We start from the raw sequence: 18,802 nt of genomic DNA, 5'->3' as shown, positions 1-18,802 counted from the left end.
TACTACTTCCAATATTTCTAGTCCTCTCAGGACTTCCCCCTTTCAGATAAAGAGCACTGAGTTGATTAGATTTCTTTTGCAATTCTAAGGATACTATGTGAGTAGGCATTCCATAATATAGGGTGTATAAGATGTCGCAGTAATCCCTGTTATGTCGAAAACCCTGCAGGAATGGGAAAACCTTGAAATTGGCCACCTTTAATCTAAGTCATTTTTTTAAATGGAAAGGAGGCCATGTGACCGAATAACATCTGCGTTTTCTGACGGATTGTGTCCTTGTAAACAGATTTGAAGTAGCAGTTAGCAGTTGTGGTTCAAAAGTTGCAACACTTTTTTTGTTGCAGGTAACTGCAGATGGCTTTGGCCAAGGAGGAGAGAACTGACATCATTTTGATGTCTGGAGAACAGAGTTTTCATTTAGTAGCGGCAGATTTTAACAACCTGCACCCAGAAAGACCTCCAATTTCACACAACACTGCCGGGTGCTTAATATCCGAATTCCGAGAAACTGGGACTCTAGCCGACTAGGCAGCGAGTGGCTTTCCAAAAACTGCTACTGATGAGACAATCTCAACAATGGTTTTGGAACCCTTCATGAAGAGCCCACACTTCAACACACAATGTTTGTCAGCAGAATGTTGAATCAGCCAGTCACTGATCATACAAATCTTTTATTCTTATGAGTGGAATCCATTCAAGATTCAGCTACTCCAGCACCTAGCAGAAAATGACCCATTTTCATTGACAACAACCTAAATTCTCAACGCTACCTGGAAATGCTGCAAGGAGTGGCATTGCCCTTACTTCTGAATAAAGATGGCAGCTTTCCATCTTATTGCCAACAGGATGAGGCTCCACCACATGGAACAGTTGTTTGTCAGAGGTTAGATGGTCAATTTCCTGGTCATTGGGTTGGCAGATGTGGTTCTGTGGAATGGCCACCCAGATCACCTGATTTCACACCAACTGACTTTTATCTGTGGGGTTGTATAAAGCAGCTTGTATGTGCAGAGAAAATAAGAAACAGACGATATCTCAAGCAAAGCAATGAAGAAGTGCATGCCAGCATTTCTGCGAAAAACCCTCTGCGAGTGCATGATGATTGGATTGAGCACCTTTAATTTGCTTTGACTGAGAGGGACATCCTTTATGGAGAACACTCTAGCCAGTAATTCCAACCAAAATGTGTAGTAACTTTTGAACCATAACTGCTACTTCGGATATGTTTGCAGGAAAACTTGTCAGAAAATGCTGATGTCATTTGATATATCACATGACCCCCTTTCCATTAAAAGACTTAGATTAAAGATGGTGCTCATGTTCAGTGCATACCGTAAAAGATAGACCAGATCACCCATTCCTTACTAGAATATTCAGGTTTCCCAATTCCTGCTGGATTTTTGACATAACAGGGTGTACTGCAACTTTTGACTCATCCTGTATAGCTTGTGATAGTGTTTTAAAAGAAATTTCATTAAGAGTACAGCCGACATTGTTTTCAGAAGCCACCATTTAGTCTCATTTGAAACATGCATAATAAATAACAAGAATTTACAGCACATCAAGTAATAGGATTTCCACATTACGTCTTCCCCCTCCGCCGCCTCTTTTTTTTCCATGTTGTTCCCATACATTGGGGTTTATGGCTATTAAACACTTCCTGTGGAGGGGATTAACTAACTATTCCTATAAGGTCTGAGTTATTACTGTCTAAAATTATGAAGTTTAGAGCCATTAACAATTATGGAAAGGATAGATTCTACTCCTTGTAAAGAGGACACATTTAGTTGTAGACAAGTACAACAAAAAAAGACTGTTACACATTAATCTTTCGGCCAAAGCCCTCATCAGAAAAGAAAAATTCACACACAGTCACACCTCACACACACGTGGCTGCTCTCTCAGGCTGCTCAGGCAGGCTGGCCTGCGATAGTACTCGTGTGTGTGAGGTATGCTTACTTGCGTGACTGCATGTGTGTGTTCCTTTTCTGATGAAGGCTTTGGCAGAAAACATAATGTGTCACAGTCTCTTCGTTGTACCTATCTGCGACTTAAAATGTCATCTTTACCATGAATAGCGTTATACCCCATCCATGATTGTTGATATTCCAACCCAGACTTTCCATTGTTTGAAGTATAGAGGGAAATTAACAACTGATATTGATTTGTAATTATTTCTGATCTGCACTAAACACAAGGAAAATTGCAGTATGTGTGTGCCATTAAGTTTTAATGGAGTGTTAGTTGCCGCCACAGCACGCAACTGTTAAAAGTTGCTGTAATCCGCATTAATATTTCTACCCTGCTATTGCTGGTAGCGCCTATAAAGATTGCAATAAACTTGCAACTGTATAGAAAGCTACTGTTTCTTTTGCAACTGTAAATTGCAGTATTTAACACTAACTAAGTATGCCGACATCATCAAAGAATAACAATTGCATACAAGATAGCAGCCCTGTTTACCTTTAACATTGTTACTTGTCATGCCATGAATAGGAGTTATTAATTCAAAGGGCTAATAAAATACATTTTGAACACCATTCTGAAGCTCTAAAGATTCCAAACTTCTTGTTTTGTGTGGGCCTGCAGTTTAAGATCTTAGCATCAGAATACAAAACCAACAAGGTCCTTTTGGAAAACAGGATACTTTGCATTGGTTGGATGAGGATAATGATGTCTAGATTAATGAAACATAACATTTCACATTTTCAAATTTTATTATAAAATTGAATATTCTCATTCAAGTTGAAGAAACTGATGTTCAAGCATATAGACATTCCACACTAACTCAAAAAGATAAACAGCTTGTTTGCACATCAGCTTTTCCGGTAACATAAAATTGTGTGTGGTGGGTCAAAGGTTTCAGCACACTACAAAAGGAACTGCCATACGACCCATTTAGTAACTTTTTAGTCATATGTCTTCTATTTTGAATCACGATGCAAAGCCAATGATTTTCTGAATTTTTTGTATCGTTCTGTTGTTATCATACATACAAAATCTGGTCGGAACATTAGATGGACAGACAAAATCTAGAAGGAAAAGTATGTTATAAGGATGAAACTTCCTGCTACCCCTGGGTGTGTGTGTGTGTGTGTGTGTGTGTGTGTGTGTGTGTGTTCCCTCAATAGAAAAAGAACAAAAGAATTCAAAAGCTAGTGTTAACTATTTCCTATTACATGTTTCTGTGCATGATGCACCAATCCTCTACAATTAAGTGTTTGCTTTTTCTCTTATTTTAAGTATCTTTCCATACAGGACTTTCCATTATTGCTATAAATCTACAAGGAATTTGTTTTTGTGCTTTGAGTTACAGTTATGTTAATTGCTTTGTATTTAAAATTAACATATATTATTAGTTATAAATGCTGTTGCTGCTGCTGTTGCCTTCTGTCACGGTCTGGTTTCGTGCAGCTCTCCATGTTATCTATGTTTAATGTAGTCAAGCCTTAGTGTTCCTCTATAATTTTTATCCTGAAAATTTCCTTCCATTAGCAAATTAAACATTACTTGATGCCTCAAGCTGTGTCTATCAACCTGGCCATTTTTTTGTGAAGTTGTGCCATGAAGATCTTTTCTTCCCGTTCAATTCAGCACCTATTCATCTGTTATCTGATCTACCCATTTGCTCTTCGGGCTGCTGCTGTAACAGTAAGTTTAAAAAGCTTGTACTGCTTATCGTCCACATTTCATTTTAGCGTATGGCTACGTGTCTTGCACATAATCTGAGGACGGACTTTGTACCACTAGAAGTTTATTTTCACTGTTAACAAATTCCTCTTTATCAGAAATGCTTTTCTTGTTACTGACAGTCTGCATTTTATGTCCTGTTTACTTTGCCAATCACAGCTATTTTCTTACTAATTGTAAGAGAGCAAAATTGTGATATCCCCTTGTTGCCACATCTACTGCACTGAAGCCACACTAGCTGCGAACACAACAAGACATAGGCCGCTGGCATATCTTGTTAAAATTAAACTCACCTGCACTGGTGCCTGGCGGCATGGGTCAAGCTTCCAGGCATTGACACGATCAAGCAGTGATAGCAGTATCGCAGCAAGGTCAATACGCACTGTCCACGAACAACACTACCTAGCAAATCGGACTAGCAACCTACCTATTGTAATCCTGAAGCATAGGGCTCTCTTCCTCATTCTGATACAGTTCATTCGTCTGCTCACTTGAGTCCAGTCTCAGGACACTTGTTACTTGTTTGGACTCGGCTTAGCAGTTTACATGGACTCTGAATGGAACTTACGATCAGTGTTTTGATTAAAGTTATTTCGTTATTCCATGCATACTTATTTGCGTGCCTCACTGCACAAAACTATATCACAAATTTTGGTGTCTAATTTCATAATCTTAATTCCATCAGTTTAATTGAACCACACTCCATTAGCCTAATTTTACTTTTGTTGGTGTTCATCTTATAACCTCTTTTTAAGAGGCTATCCATTTCATTTAACTGACCTTTCAAGTCCTTTACCTTCTCTGAAAGAGTTACAATGTCATCAGCAACCAGTAAAGAACATTAGAATTATAATGCTTTAGGAAGCAGCACTTAATTTTTACATTGTTTATCCAGTGCCAAAGATTATCTGCATTCAAATTGAGATAGAGATTTCAGATAAGACACTACTTCTCACTTCCTGTATTGAGTTTCAGTTACGCCATTGATGTTAACTGTGAGTGAACAGTTTGTAAACAATGTGATTCATGTGAGCTACATTTGCCTGTATGACAACAGATTCTACTCAAAGCGGTATTATTGCCAACTATTGCAGATCAGCATTCATCTGTAGTGGTTCTGGTGAGATCGTGACTTGTCTAAGGTGACATAAAATCCCTAGATTGTGGCAGAGAAATTCTAAACAATATCCGTGGTTAAGATATTCTATTCCACTGTGATGTATATGGAAACTTCAATGGTGAAGGCGTTTTGACAGATTGCGTACCAGTATGTCTTATTATTTTACTTTGTCAGAGAGTTTAATTACAACATAAACTATAGTCTGGAATGAAAGGTTCATTCTATAAGACCTGTTTGTAGTTATTTCTGTAGACACCATGCCCCAGATGACTAGTTAGTATCTGTCTGTACTGGCATAAACAAATATACAGGGTGGTCCATTGATCGTGACCAGGCCAAATATCTCACAAAATAAGTGTGAAACGAAAAACCTACAAAGAACAAAACTTGTCTAGCGTGAAGGGGGAAACCAGATGGCGCTATGGTTGGCCCGCTAGATGGCACTGACGTGGGCCAAACGGATATCAACTGCATTTTTTAAAAATAGGAACCGCCATTTTTTATTACATATTCGTGTAGTACATAAAGAAATATGAATATTTTAGTTGGACCACTTTTTTCTCTTTGTGATAGGTAGCGCTGTAATAGCCACAAACATATGGCTCACAATTTTAGACAAACAGTTGGTAACAGGTAGGTTTTTTAAATTAAAATACAGAACGTAGGTACATTTGAACATTTTATTTCAGTTGTTCCAATGTGATACATGTACCTTTGTGAACTTACCGTTGCTGAGAACACATGCTGTTACAGCGTGATTACCTGTGAATACCACATTAATGCAATAAATGCTCAAAATGATGTCTATCAACTTTAATGTATTTGGCAATACGTGTAACAGCATTCCTCTCAACAGCGAGTAGCTCACCTTCCGTAATGTTCGCACGTGCATTGACAATGCGCTGATGCATGATGTCAGGCGTTCTCGGTGGATCACGATAGCAGATATCCTTCAACTTTCCCCACAGAAAGAAATCTGGGTACGTCAGATCCGGTGAATATGCGGGCCATGGTATGGTGCTTCAACGACCAATCCACCTGTCATGAAATATGCTATTCAATACCACTTCAACCGCACGCAAACTATGTGCCAGACATCCATCATGTTGGAAGTACATCGGCATTCTGTCATGCAGTGACACATCTTGTAGTAACATTAGTTGAACATTACGTTAGGAAATCAGCATACGTTGCACCATTTAGATTGCCATCAATAAAATGGGAGCCAATTATCCTTCCTCCCATAATGCCACACCATACATTAACCTGCCAAGGTCACTGATGTTCCCCTTGTCGCAGCCATTGTGGATTTTCCATTGCCCAGTAGTGGTTTACATTACTCTCTTGTGCCCAGTGACAGAACTGTACACGACATTCAAAGTTGTCTCCATCCTGGTGCATAGAAATATGGTACGGGTGCAACTGATGTTGATGTAACATTCTCAACACCGATGTTTTTGAGATTCCCAATTCTCACGCAATTTGTCTGCTAGTGATGTGTTGATTAGCCATGACAGCAGCTAAAACACCTGCTTGGGCTTCATCATTTGTTGCAGGTTGTGGGTGATGTTTCACATGTGGCTGAACACTTCCTGTTTTCTTAAATAACGTAACTATCCAGCGAATGGTCCGGTCACCTGGATGATGTCGTCCAGGATACCGAGCACCATACATAGCACACACCCGTTGGGAATTTTGATCAAAATAGCCATACATCAACACGGTATCGACCTTTTCCGCAATTGGTAAACGGTCCATTTCAATACGGGTAATGCATCACGAAGTAAATACCGTCCACACTGGCAGAATGTTACGTGATACCACATACTTATACGTTTGTGAGTATTACAGCGCCATCTATCACAAAGCAAAAAATGTGGTCCAACTAAAACATTCATATTTCTTTACGTACTACACAAATATATTCCTATTTTAAAAAATGCAGTTGATATCCGTTTGACATACGGCAGCCCATCTAGCGGGCCAACCATAGCGCCATCTGGTTTCCCCCTTCAAGCTAGACAAGTTTCGTTCTTTGTAGTTTTTTCATTTGATGCTTATTTCGTGAGATATTTGGCCCAGTCACTATCAATGGACCACCCTGTATAGTGACAATCTGAGCTTGTAATTACTAATCTGTGTGGTGACCATCAGTCTTGTTGCATGCATTGCAACAAATTCAATTGGTAAAACTGAACTTTGGATTAAAAATCTTTTGATCACATCACTGGCACACATTTTTTTTATAACAGAACTATAATTGCTGCTCCATCAATACCCTGCACACCATGTTCTTCAAAGTGGGCATTTTGCATGAAAGTAAACGGGTGTTTATTGAAACTTTTTCACAATACCCAAACCACTTTCTCAAATTATATTATGCAAACAATTATTTGTGCAGAATCTTGGCCAGCTCTGCATGGCTTGAATGCCCTATTTTCTCATAATTTCCTCTCCATTGTGATAAATTTCTTCCAGTGGAGATAAAACCTGTTAAAAAACATTTTTCTTTGCATTTGTCAATTTTCTGGACTTGGCATGCTGCTATGCTATACATAAAATCCATGTCTGCAAGTTCCTGCTACAAATAATGTTCCACCTTCAACAAACAGTCATGAATCAAAAATAGTAACAAACTGCTCTGTGGGCACATCATAGATGATCGTGTGTTGTTTTTCAGTGTATTTCTGCACATATCAAGACAGCAGGTAGTTGCTAATTATGAAATGTAAGAAGTTGCCAAACATGTATCACACATTGCTCAGTCAAGACTGTATCATCTTTGGTTCTGTATGTCAAAATAGTCAGTTTAGGATCCTCTACCATCAGTATTATTTTTACTATAAAGGTTTGTACAGTGCCATCAACTACATGACTTAATAACCACTTGGCAGTGGCCAGAGTACCTTGAAAGCTCTGCTACATGGCTATTAGCAAGAGAGATTTTATTAAGGAAATATCCTGAACACTAAGTTATGTTGTCAACCAACCTAATGATGGGTGAAGTAATAATAGTAAGCGTGGATAGTTTATTGGGTGGCATATGCATCTTTTCCATAGTCTCATTTGAGTTACGTTAGAAACATTCCAGTGGCAAGGCAAGGAATGCCTGCTAGATCGTAATCTGAAAAAAGATGTGAGCTGTTCTTGTATCAAGCAGTTTAATTTTCGTGCCTCAAATCTGGAAGATCTCCAAAGGCAGCAACAGTTTGTCATTGTACAGATTCTACTTGTTATGTTTTAGTAGCTCAGAAATTTACTAAATTCTTGACAAGTCCAAAACTCATGGTAACAAAGTGGCTAGCACATTTTAAAGCTTCTGGTATTGTTTTCAATTAAAGCTCATTAATTTCAGATTGTCAAGTCAAACACCTTTTAGCCATCTAATTTCCAAATTGTTATTTTATTAGGCTTCCAGTTTTGGCAATATATTACACCACCTTCAGGTCCCGTGACTGACATGTAGGAAGATTTCCATCTCTGGTCCTGTCACAATAGGGGCCAGCATTCAATAACTGGTATCCGTAGATTTTTTGAGACAGCGATCAGCTCAAACATCACCTGTCAGCAGGTCTCGCAATTATCGGTGAAAAATGGACATACAGAGGCTTATTAATTTAGTTATTAGTGCACTTGATGTAAGGCAGTTGCAAATAACTGAGCCACATATTGGCCAGATTGGTTGTCAGTAGAATGTAGACTTTCAGTAGAAGTAGGTCTTTACATAATAAGTACAAGAAAGTTCAAAATTCCTGTTAGTGAAAACACTCTTCCAGCCATACATGCTTTGAATATAGCTCAAAGCTTCTGTCTTTTCTTATTAACACAGCAGCTTCCTTCCACATACTGTTGGTGTAACTTCCTTAGGTGGAAGGTGTGGTCATTAAATGGCTTAACCACAGTATCACGGCAATCTTTAGAAAGAGAGATGTACTGGTGGTTTGAAGCTGTGTGTACGATATTGAGGCATGTTTGCCTGATTCAGTTGGTACAGCATTTCACATGAATACCAAAGATCAGTGTTTTATTTCCTATCTGACATATAGTTTTAGTATCACAAAAGATTCACATCTGTACATATTCTGCTGTAAGATGAAGCTTAATTTTTAGAAACAATCCGTAGGTGATGGTCTTACATTCCCTTGGGTGTGTTACTCCAGCGGAATACGAGGAAAAACCTCTGTACTGTTAGAGAATTAGTGGAAAGGTGTGACAGATTAAAACTTTGAGTCAAGTTTTGAACATTCATGATGACAAAGATGGTAGTGGTGTTGACAACTTCAAGCCCTGTTCTAACATATATTAATCTGTCAACAAAGTGCAGATGACCACAGTTTGCTACAGAATTAGTTGAATTCTGTTTAAAAATATTATTTAAATATTGGTACCTGGGATAGTTTTGCCTGTGAGGAATGGAAGGGACTTCCTATCACTTCTTCATTTGCAACTCATTTCAAAATGAAACAAAGCATAATGTTCCATTCACTTTCTTCCAGGAAAGCAGGAGAGTCCCTTTTGACTACTTTATTGCCTTTCTCCATTGAAAATCACAAGTGGTACTGCTTCCATTTCAAAAGAATGTATTTATGGACGTATTATAAACCAGAATGTGTAGCATCCTTTTTAAATAGAAGTAGAAGCGAGTTAGTTTTCTTCTGTGCTTGTCCCCATGATTCCCTTACTAAAAGAAATTGTGATTGAATTTAACTGGCATATCTACTAGGTCTACAACTTTGCTTCCGCCATTTTCTCTCAAAGTTCGAGACTTTATTGCGAAAAACTTACAAAAAATTTACGATTCAAAGTATTGATCATCATTGGCCACTGCTTTCTCCTAGCTTTAGTGCAGCATAAGAATCCCGCAGTGTATAAACTGGGCATCTTTTGAGGGGAGCCACGAATCTATCCAATTTTACACTTGTTCATATGACCGCAAGTGCTAGTTAGCTAGGTGGTGTGTCATAGATGGAGAAAGGTGGCAGTCAAAGGGAGGAATATCTGGAGAATACAGCAGGTGGGATAGAACTTCCCATTTTGCCGTTTCCAAGTATGCTTTGACAGGATTTTCGACATGGAGTCCTGCACTGTCATGCTGCAAAATCATTTTTTCATATCTATCGCTGTAGTGTGGCTGTTAGTCTTTCAGTGCTCAGCTCAAACACATCAATTGCTTTCATAATGATCTCCTGTGATTGTTCCCGTCTGTTGCAGTAGCATCGAAAGCTTTCTCTCTTTCACAAACATGCCGATCTTCAGCATCAAAATCACCATTCTTGAAGCCTGGAAACCATTTCCCGCAAAGTTCTGTCGCTAACAGGTGTCTCATCATAGGTCTTACCCAGCTTCTTATGAGCGTCAGCTGCAGATTTCTTCATATCAAAGCAGAAAATTAAAACCTCCCGCAGATGACGATAACTGGGCTCATAAGGTGACGTAATAAGTCGAGAATAACTTTATGATGCAATCAAAAATTGACTGATATTTTGATGGTGTTATGTTCTCAAATGCCTAAGCTTACTGTATGACACTTATGACAAATGATCTGCACCACTACTTTCCACTACTGCCGTTTATTGCAAAACGGCGGAAACAAAGTTATAGACCTAATATTTTGTACAGTCGTTTCAAACGGTTCATCACTGATAGGATACAATACTGCAAATTCATGGTCCATCATCAGTTTACATTGGCCACTGGGCACAACTCAGCTTGTATCTGATACTCATGGTAACACTGAAAAGTAGTTAGTACATTAACTAAAGAGACCACTTGTTACCAGGCAGCCCCATGGATCTAAAGTCACTACATTTCTCACACCAAGTGAACAAAGTGGTGCCACGGTGCAAAACGTGGCATCTTAGACAAATGAGCCTCAGGGAAGTGGAAGTTAATTTATGCACTGGACAAAGACTCACAAGCAATAGTTATTGTTTTCACCACTCAGGTTGGAGAAGCATGGTCTGTGACCCACAGGCAACTTTAAAGGAAAATTAGAGCAGCTCAAGGTGGTGCTTTTATTGGCAACAGAAGATTGGAAACCATACAAAAACTGCTTTCATGAAGCGAGAATGGAAAAAAAAAAACTTCTAAATCTCGTAACAGTAACATATTGTTCAAACTGCTATCATCATATTGTTAACATTTGTAGTCAGTTGTAGCACTTGTTAAAAATAATGAAAATATTTAAGAAGAAAAATATTTAGTTGCAGATGGCTTTGCCTTCTTTGGCACTTAAATTAATTGATGAAGCGCTACCAGTCGTTGTTGCTCACGGAGGTTCTTATGACCAAGCCAGGGGTCTTCTGCTACATGCCAAATGTAAAATAGCTTCAGCAGCCTCAAAGCCTCCTAGTGCACGGGAAGCTATCCTTAACAATGCATTACAACAGCTACATAAAGCACAAAATGGATTTTTCAAAATAGAAGCATACTCACGGATGAAGGATGTTGTATATCTGAAAGTAAGCTGTATATTCTCACTATCATGAGTATAATTTCTTGCAATACTAAAGTTTCATCTCTCATTATTTTCTTGTTTCCAGGCCTTGCTGTATAATGAACTAGGTTATGTTTCTGAAAGAAAAAAGTGTGCTCTCCAGTTCAGACAACTGGATGAACAGTATCCAACAAAAGTTGCTACAACATTGCTAACAAGACTGTAGTAGTTGTTGTAAAATGTGGAGTGATATAGATGTACAGTGCCTACTTGAGAAATATAATGAAAAAAAGCACACTAGCAGAATCAGTTGTGGAAAGTGTAACATATTTTCTTCCCATCTTTGCACTACTCTTCTTCCTTTTATGCACTATGTTGTTACATAGAAAGGTTTTTAATGTAAATATGTCTCTGTACAAGTGTGTAAATGAGACACATCATTGAATGTATTGTTATATTGGTGCCTTAACTTTGCTAAACAAATACGAATGTCATTATATCAAAACTATGTAAGTAAGTATTGGAATTTATGATTTGTGGAGTAGAGATCATAATGATGAAACAGGGATGCCTTGTAAAATTTGTTTCTTACATAAGTTCTGGAAATCTCTTAAATTCATTCAGTCTCTCTCTCTCTCTGTAAGTTGAAGTGCATAGAGATCAATTGTTCATCAGTAAAACTATGCATACTACTGTGTATCATTGATAATGTACACCTAACACTGAATGAAAAAGAAACCTGGGATAGAACTGAGCAGTATAGAATAAAATTTTGAGAGCGAAGAGTAAAGTGGGTATTAGTTGTCAACAGCAAGTACGGTGAGTGAATAGAATAAGTTTGTTTCCAAACAACACAAAGTGCACATCATTGGCATTTGCACTGTTGCACAGGTATTTTCAGTGCAGTATAGATACAACAATATAAATGAAGGAAAGAAAGCTCACATAATGCCAAAGCTCTGTAATGAACCACCAGAGACCACAGGCCCCTTGTAGTAAAATACTCAGAAAATGCCTCTGAACCAATTCCAAAATTTTGGTAGTGGAGTTTAAAATGGCAGTGTTTGTATTCACCCTGCATACAGCCATTATGCATCTGAAGTAAAAACCTAATTTATGTGAAAGCGCTTCAGCAGAGTGTGCTGTATCTCCAATAGTGAAAGCACAATGTGGTTTGTGTAGATGTTCAGTCTATCAAGATGCCTTGCAGAACCATTTCAAACCTAGCCCATGCACTCATTGCCACTTAATGGCAAAAAAGGCTTGTCAGTATGGGAAGTTGGTCACTGAATCTGCATACTTTACGGCAATGAAATTTGAACATTAATCCACAATTGACAGAGACAAAATACCAAAGATCTGCTTAGTACTGATCAACTGCAGACAACAGTATCATCTTGATGATCACGACCCGTAAACTGTGGCTTGTAAGTACCCCAAGCAGAATGTAACATTTTGTGTACTGCTCTTTTCCCAGACAATTGAGATGGCTGTTTTGACCCAGACAGTATGCAACCGTTTCCACACAATCAATTTGACCTCCAGCTGTTCATTATTATAAAAAAAAAAAATAAAAAAAAAAAGGTATGATCACCCCCTTCTCCCCTCCCTCCCTCCCTTCCAGACCTGTGGTGCGTGAAAGAGGAGCACAAGTGAACACTTTTAAGGATCCCTTTCTACCCAACCAGTTAGTGCAAGATTGTTGTAGAAGTGTGGCAATGTAGTGGTGAACTTCTCAAGAATGTATTCCCATGGATCAAGAGGTCAGTTACTCTTGTTTTGGGCTTGTGAGGATCCTATATCATCACATGTCAAGATATTTGCTATTATCAGTAACATTTGAGGGTAAATTTGTCAGTCTGGTTGGTTGCAGTGACTATGATACAGCTACCTCTCATTTCACCGATGTAGAATTTCAAAGTAATCGCTACCAGCTGAAAATGTTTTGAATAAAGTCTGATTGTTGTGGCTGGGTGTTTGCTCTTAGTGTGGTGGTAGGCAGCTGGCTGTCTGTGGTTGAATTGTGAAGTTGGATTGAGCATCTGAACTGAATGGTCAGCCTGAGACTATGCTCAAGTCGGTATTGATATTACTAATTTATTTATATTATGATTATTTGGTATGGTTTTGTTCAGGTTTGGGTTTCAGTGTGAAAAGATCAGTGTTGTATGGTGGCATACAGAATGTTTCTAAATTGTGCATATTTCAAAGTGTTTGCTTTGAGGTGTGCTTTCAAAAATAAATCATATTGCTAACAAAAACTGTTATTCATTGTAACTGACATTATCCGCTCCATAAATCGTCAGTCATTGGATTATATGTGTCTCAGTTAATTTAGTTGAGAGAGGCAGCAGCATCATGGTAATTTAGTAAGCACCCAACGCCCTTATTATGTATGGAAACTGGTTACAAGGATGTTTCATCCTGCAATAATCTTCGGATCTGGAACCCATCTGCCAGTGTCAGTGTATGGTGAGTGAATTTGGCATTTTCTGTGGCGCCTCAATTTTCAAGGAACACTGAACAGGTAAAGAAATAGACACAGTGAATAGTTACTTTGGCTTCCCTCTGACAGCCATGCCTCCATCCTTGCTACCCTCCCTGTTTTCCTTTCCCTGTTGCTTCATAACCTGGGTTGTGAGTAACTGAATCCACTGTCCCTTCTTCCCTTTCTTTCCCCTCTCTCCTCCCGATGAAGGAACATTTGTTCCGAAAGCTAGGAACGTAAATTTTCGGTTCTGTTTTTTGTGTATCTATCGGCTGTACTGAACTGAGGTAAGTACTGGCCAGCCCCTCTATCTCTTTGTTAGTATTTGTTTCACATTTTTATATGAGATTTTCCATTAATCATTTAAATCTAGTGATACAGTTTTTTGTGGATTTTCATATATACTATGTGGGCCAACAGCACAGATAAATCTGACTCACCATAAGATCAACAGATTTCAGAAGCATAAATAAATGCTGCAGTCTCACAATCAACGGTGACATGCTTTAGGCCCTTACAATTCTCACAAGGGAAACTCCCCATCGCACCCCCTTCAAATTTACCAGTAAGAGAGCCCAGTGGGCAGCCCGTCAAAAACTGATCTCAGAGCAAGCATGAAAACAGGAAGAAGATGTACTGAACTGTGGAAAGAGAAACAGCAAAATAGAAACAGTGAATGGTCCAATCTCTACAAATGCAATATCGAACACAGACAAAGAGCCCAGATGTCGTGAATTTTTTACTCTTGAATTCCTTTGTTGTAAATTGTTCACACCTTTTTATCTGTTTTCATTTCTGTGAGATGTCTATGTGCTATTTCACCTGCTCTCACTATTAATCACATTTACTTGTGAAGTAGTGTATTCTTATCACATGACTCATATTCTATAACCAATGTATAGCATGACAGTTGCCAAGACTACAGAAAAAGAGCAAACATTTCAATGATCAGACGGGTGGTTGATAATTTTGTGGAAAAAAAAAAAAAAAAAAAATATTCCCTGAGGGAATTTTGAACACTGCTCAACCGCTTTGCAGTCCAACACAGTGACCACTTAACCATGACACCGTGGCTATCCTAATGCGCTCAGTGTTGTACTTCTTAAGCTTGGACCATTACTGTTTCTATTTTGCTTCTTTTTTTCCCACATTCCAGTTGACTTTCTTCCTGTTTTCATGCTTGATCTGTGTTCAGTTTTTGATGGGCTGTCCACTGGACCATCTTAACACTAAATTTGAGAAAGGTGCAATGGAGAGTTTCCCTTGTCAGCACCTCAAATGGATTACTGCATGATAAACTTCATAACTTAATATACTATAACTCATCCAGAAACTCACAAAATAGGTTTCCTGACCGTACAACTTTAACATTTACTGATGTCCAAACTAATCTTACAACAGTGTACAGTGAGTGAATTAACATATCTGAGGAGTGTGCTATTATCTAGCAGGATTTATGCCAAGCGAACGGGGTAAAAGTCTGCCGCAGTGTGCTACCACCTGGTGGTACCGACATAAACTTCTAGTTGAGTGGCAAGGGCTAGCTGTGCACATCATGAACCATGCACATTGTTTATCAAATCCATATGTATTTGGCCCGTAAGGCAGTCGTGTCACACAAGCTGCACATGGGCAAAAGCTCCTTAAAATGTGCACAACTGAAGGTGTGCTCGCAACCCTGATGCCAAGTTTCATGGAGTCTAAAAGAGCAGTAGCACAGTACATATAAATGCCATATCTTTCAGATTGCAGCATCTATGTTATGCTTAACAGCATTCAAAGAAAAATAACCAATAAATCCGCAAGGTGGCAAAAGTTAGGGTCTTCACATGCTTTTGTGCTCTTACACAGCAGCCACCACTGGCAGCAGAAAATGAGAACTCAAATTTGAATGTAAACATTGAACCACATGAGACAGTGATAGATAACAATTGTGTTGATGCTATAGGGAGAGAGGATGTACTAATGCACTTTTTTAAAAAAACAATGCAGATATTGAAAAGTTAAATAATAATAATAATAATCAAAATAATAATTTGAACAAAAAACTTAATGACAGTACACAGGGTTTGGGCAAACGTCTCAACAATACTATTGAAAAAAAACTCCCTGTTACTAAACAAGAAGTAAACACAAATCTTAACAAAATAACTCGCTGAACATCACCAAGAATTGGACAAAATGTTGGATCAAAAGGTAGCAAATCTTTGTAATGACCTGCAGAGTCAGTTCAGTAATTTTTTGCAGGAATGCAGTAAATTGCTTGACGAGAAACAATCTGAGTTCATGTGCAAGGTCATAACGCATTGTCAGCAAATAGGAGCAGATGTAGCTAAAATACAAACACAAGTAAACTCAGTGTGTGCGATAAAAATAAAAAAAATCCGTTATTAAAGTAGTATTGGGGTGCAACAATAATGTTCGGATTTGGAATCAAAAGTGCAGGAATTGGAAGAGACGGCAAGGAATGTAGAAGTATCCAAAACACCAAGGAATGTAGAAGTATCCAAAACACCAGTTGATACAAATGTTATCTGACAAGAAGTAGAAACACTAATGCAGGAAAATTGTTGTATGGGTTGAAACTTTCTAGCGGATTAAAACTATGTGCCAGGCCGAGACTCAAACTCAGGGCCTTTGAAGTTAATGGGCAAGTGCTCTATCAACTGAGCTATCCAAGCACAACCCATGACCCACCCTCACAGCTTTACTTCTGCCAGTATGTCATCTCCTACCTTGCAAACTTCACAGAAGTTCGCCTGCAACACTTGTAAGACTAGCACTCCTGGAAGAAACAATAGGGAGACATGACTAGCCACAACCTGGGGGCAGGAGAAATTTCTTGAAGTTGGGAAGGTAGGAGATGAGGTACTTGCAGACTGGCGGAAGTAAAGTTGTCAGGATGGGTCATTAGTTGTGCTTGGGTAACTCGATCATTGCCTGCAAAACGCAATGGTACTGGGTTTGAGTTTTAGTCTGGCACATAGTTTGAATCTGCTAGAAAGTTTCATATCAGTGCACACTCTGCTGCAGAATGAAAAATTCATTGTGGTACAGATTATATTACAAATAGTCCGCAGCTCGTGGTCTCGCGGTAGCGTTCTCGCTTCCCGAGCACGGGGTCCCGGGTTTGATTCCCGGCGGGGTCAGGGATTTTTCCTGCCTCGAGATGACTGGATGTTGTTGTGTCGTCTTCATCATCATCATCATCATCATCATCATCATTCATCCCCATATCGGTCAGAGGAAGGCAATGGCAAACCACCTCCACTACGACCTTGCCTAGTACGGCGGCACGGGTCTCCCGTGTCATTCCCCTACGCTCTGTAAAGAAGTATGGGACTCATCATCATCATCATCATCATCATCATCATCATCATCATCATTGTCAGTAACATGTTGGTCAAGGACTTTTTCAGGAATTTGATCCACACAAACAATTACATTCCGTGGATTTCAGGAAACAAGTTAAAGTTGTGTTTGTATGACCTCAGAATGAATCAGAAAAATTGATATTGTGTGAGACACAGGAGTGTTGGTACTAGGACATGGGAAAAACAGCAAAGTATCAAAGAAAAATTATTTTCAATACACAATTACAATCACCACGAAGGGTCAATGCTTAACTTTCTTCAGAAGCACTGGGAATGTAATAATTGTCTGGACGACCCTCTTAACGACAGTGATTTAATCGTAATTTTGATAATGTGTTTACCATTGGAAGTAAGAAAACAGCAAACATTTGACAATTTTGATGAGCTATAAATAGTTGTAGATCATTTAGAGGAGATTGGCAATGAAGGAACACCTGTTGGATTGGAACAAAATACATGATGTCACAATCGACATTATCATTGGCGCAACACACTGCAGCAACATAATTTTGGATACCTGCAATGGAATCAACGAAGTGGCAGTCAACAGTGGTACAATGAGATGCGAAGAGTTGAATCTCAAAATTATGTGCGTACCAATGATGAGATTCAAAATGATACGAAGAGGGAAAATGTTCATAGGCAGAACCGGCAGGTAAACGGAAGAGTTCTCAATTGTTCTCTACTTGAAGATCTGGGTGACAGGAGCCAATGACGTGTGCAGTCACTGGTAAACTAAAATTAGTTTTGATTGAGACCCACTCCAGAACATGTAAACACTTTAATGGGCCAGGTGTAAGAATACAAATGATAAGTGTGTAAATGAAGACATTAAAGCTGAAGTACTGAGAGACGATTTGAAAGTTAAAGATGAGACGTTGAATCCAGTGATTTAACTCAGTGCAAACAGTCAGAAAATTACAGCAGTTTTAGATACTGGAAGTGTAACTACAGCAGTCTACAATTGTTTATATGAACAGCTTCATGAAATAGAAGAGGTACTAGTTTTCCCAGGCAATAATGTGTAAATATTCACTGCAACTGGGTGTAGGAAATCGTGCTGTTACTGGTCAGGCACTCATTACAAGCAAGCTTTTAGATAGATATTTTGATGTGATTCTGTTGATTCTTGATTCTTTGACTGTGGACTGGATTTTGGGAACAACTAGCTGTCAGTAAGATGATGTAGTATGGATTGTGGAAGAGGATGTTTAGGTGTTTGTGATCAGTGTATAGAACTGGCAGTTAATTTTGTCGGAGAAAAGGAAGGCATGTCGGTAGGGTTAAAAATTAGAATTATCAAGAGAAGGATAGACAGTGAAATTAAAGTGCTAGTATATATAAAGGACAGTGTATCCACAGAAAAAAGATAGGAAGTTTGGGAAGTTGTCAAAAATTCAAGAAAAAAAATGATGATTTGAGTAATTTGCCCTCCTTGCTATAGAGGAATTGTGAAAAGGTTTACATATGCATGCTGAAGTATTTTCAAATAAACCTGGGCTAATGAAGGGATGTGAATGTTGTTTAAAATTAAATCATTTTGAGTACCACAAGCTAGAAGAGAAGCTCTAGGGAAGCAGATTAAATGTATGATAAATCATGATATGACTGAGAGATCATATAGTGAGTATTGCAGTCCGATACATTCAGTAATTAAAAAGGACAGATTAGTCAGACTTGGTTTGGACACTTGA

At 38.6% G+C, this 18,802-nt stretch overlaps 1 protein-coding gene across 2 annotated transcripts in view; it reads left to right on the top strand.

Moving 5' to 3' along the window:
• LOC126187377 (anaphase-promoting complex subunit 5) overlaps positions 1-12,823 on the top strand; it is a 148,020-nt gene extending 135,197 nt beyond the window's left edge. For both annotated transcript variants that reach the window (XM_049928425.1, XM_049928427.1), the window contains 2 exons: positions 11,014-11,271; positions 11,353-12,823. In XM_049928425.1, coding sequence (XP_049784382.1) covers positions 11,014-11,271; positions 11,353-11,472 — 378 coding nt within the window. In that variant the 3' untranslated portion in view covers positions 11,473-12,823. The remainder of the gene's footprint in view (positions 1-11,013; positions 11,272-11,352) is intronic.
• The last annotated feature ends 5,979 nt before the right edge of the window (positions 12,824-18,802 follow it).

Source organism: Schistocerca cancellata, chromosome 5 (assembly GCF_023864275.1).
Source record: "Schistocerca cancellata isolate TAMUIC-IGC-003103 chromosome 5, iqSchCanc2.1, whole genome shotgun sequence".
Taxonomy (NCBI): domain Eukaryota; kingdom Metazoa; phylum Arthropoda; class Insecta; order Orthoptera; family Acrididae; genus Schistocerca; species Schistocerca cancellata.
The sequence above is the reverse complement of the archived record's forward strand: the minus strand, read 5'-3'. Positions and strand labels throughout refer to the sequence as shown.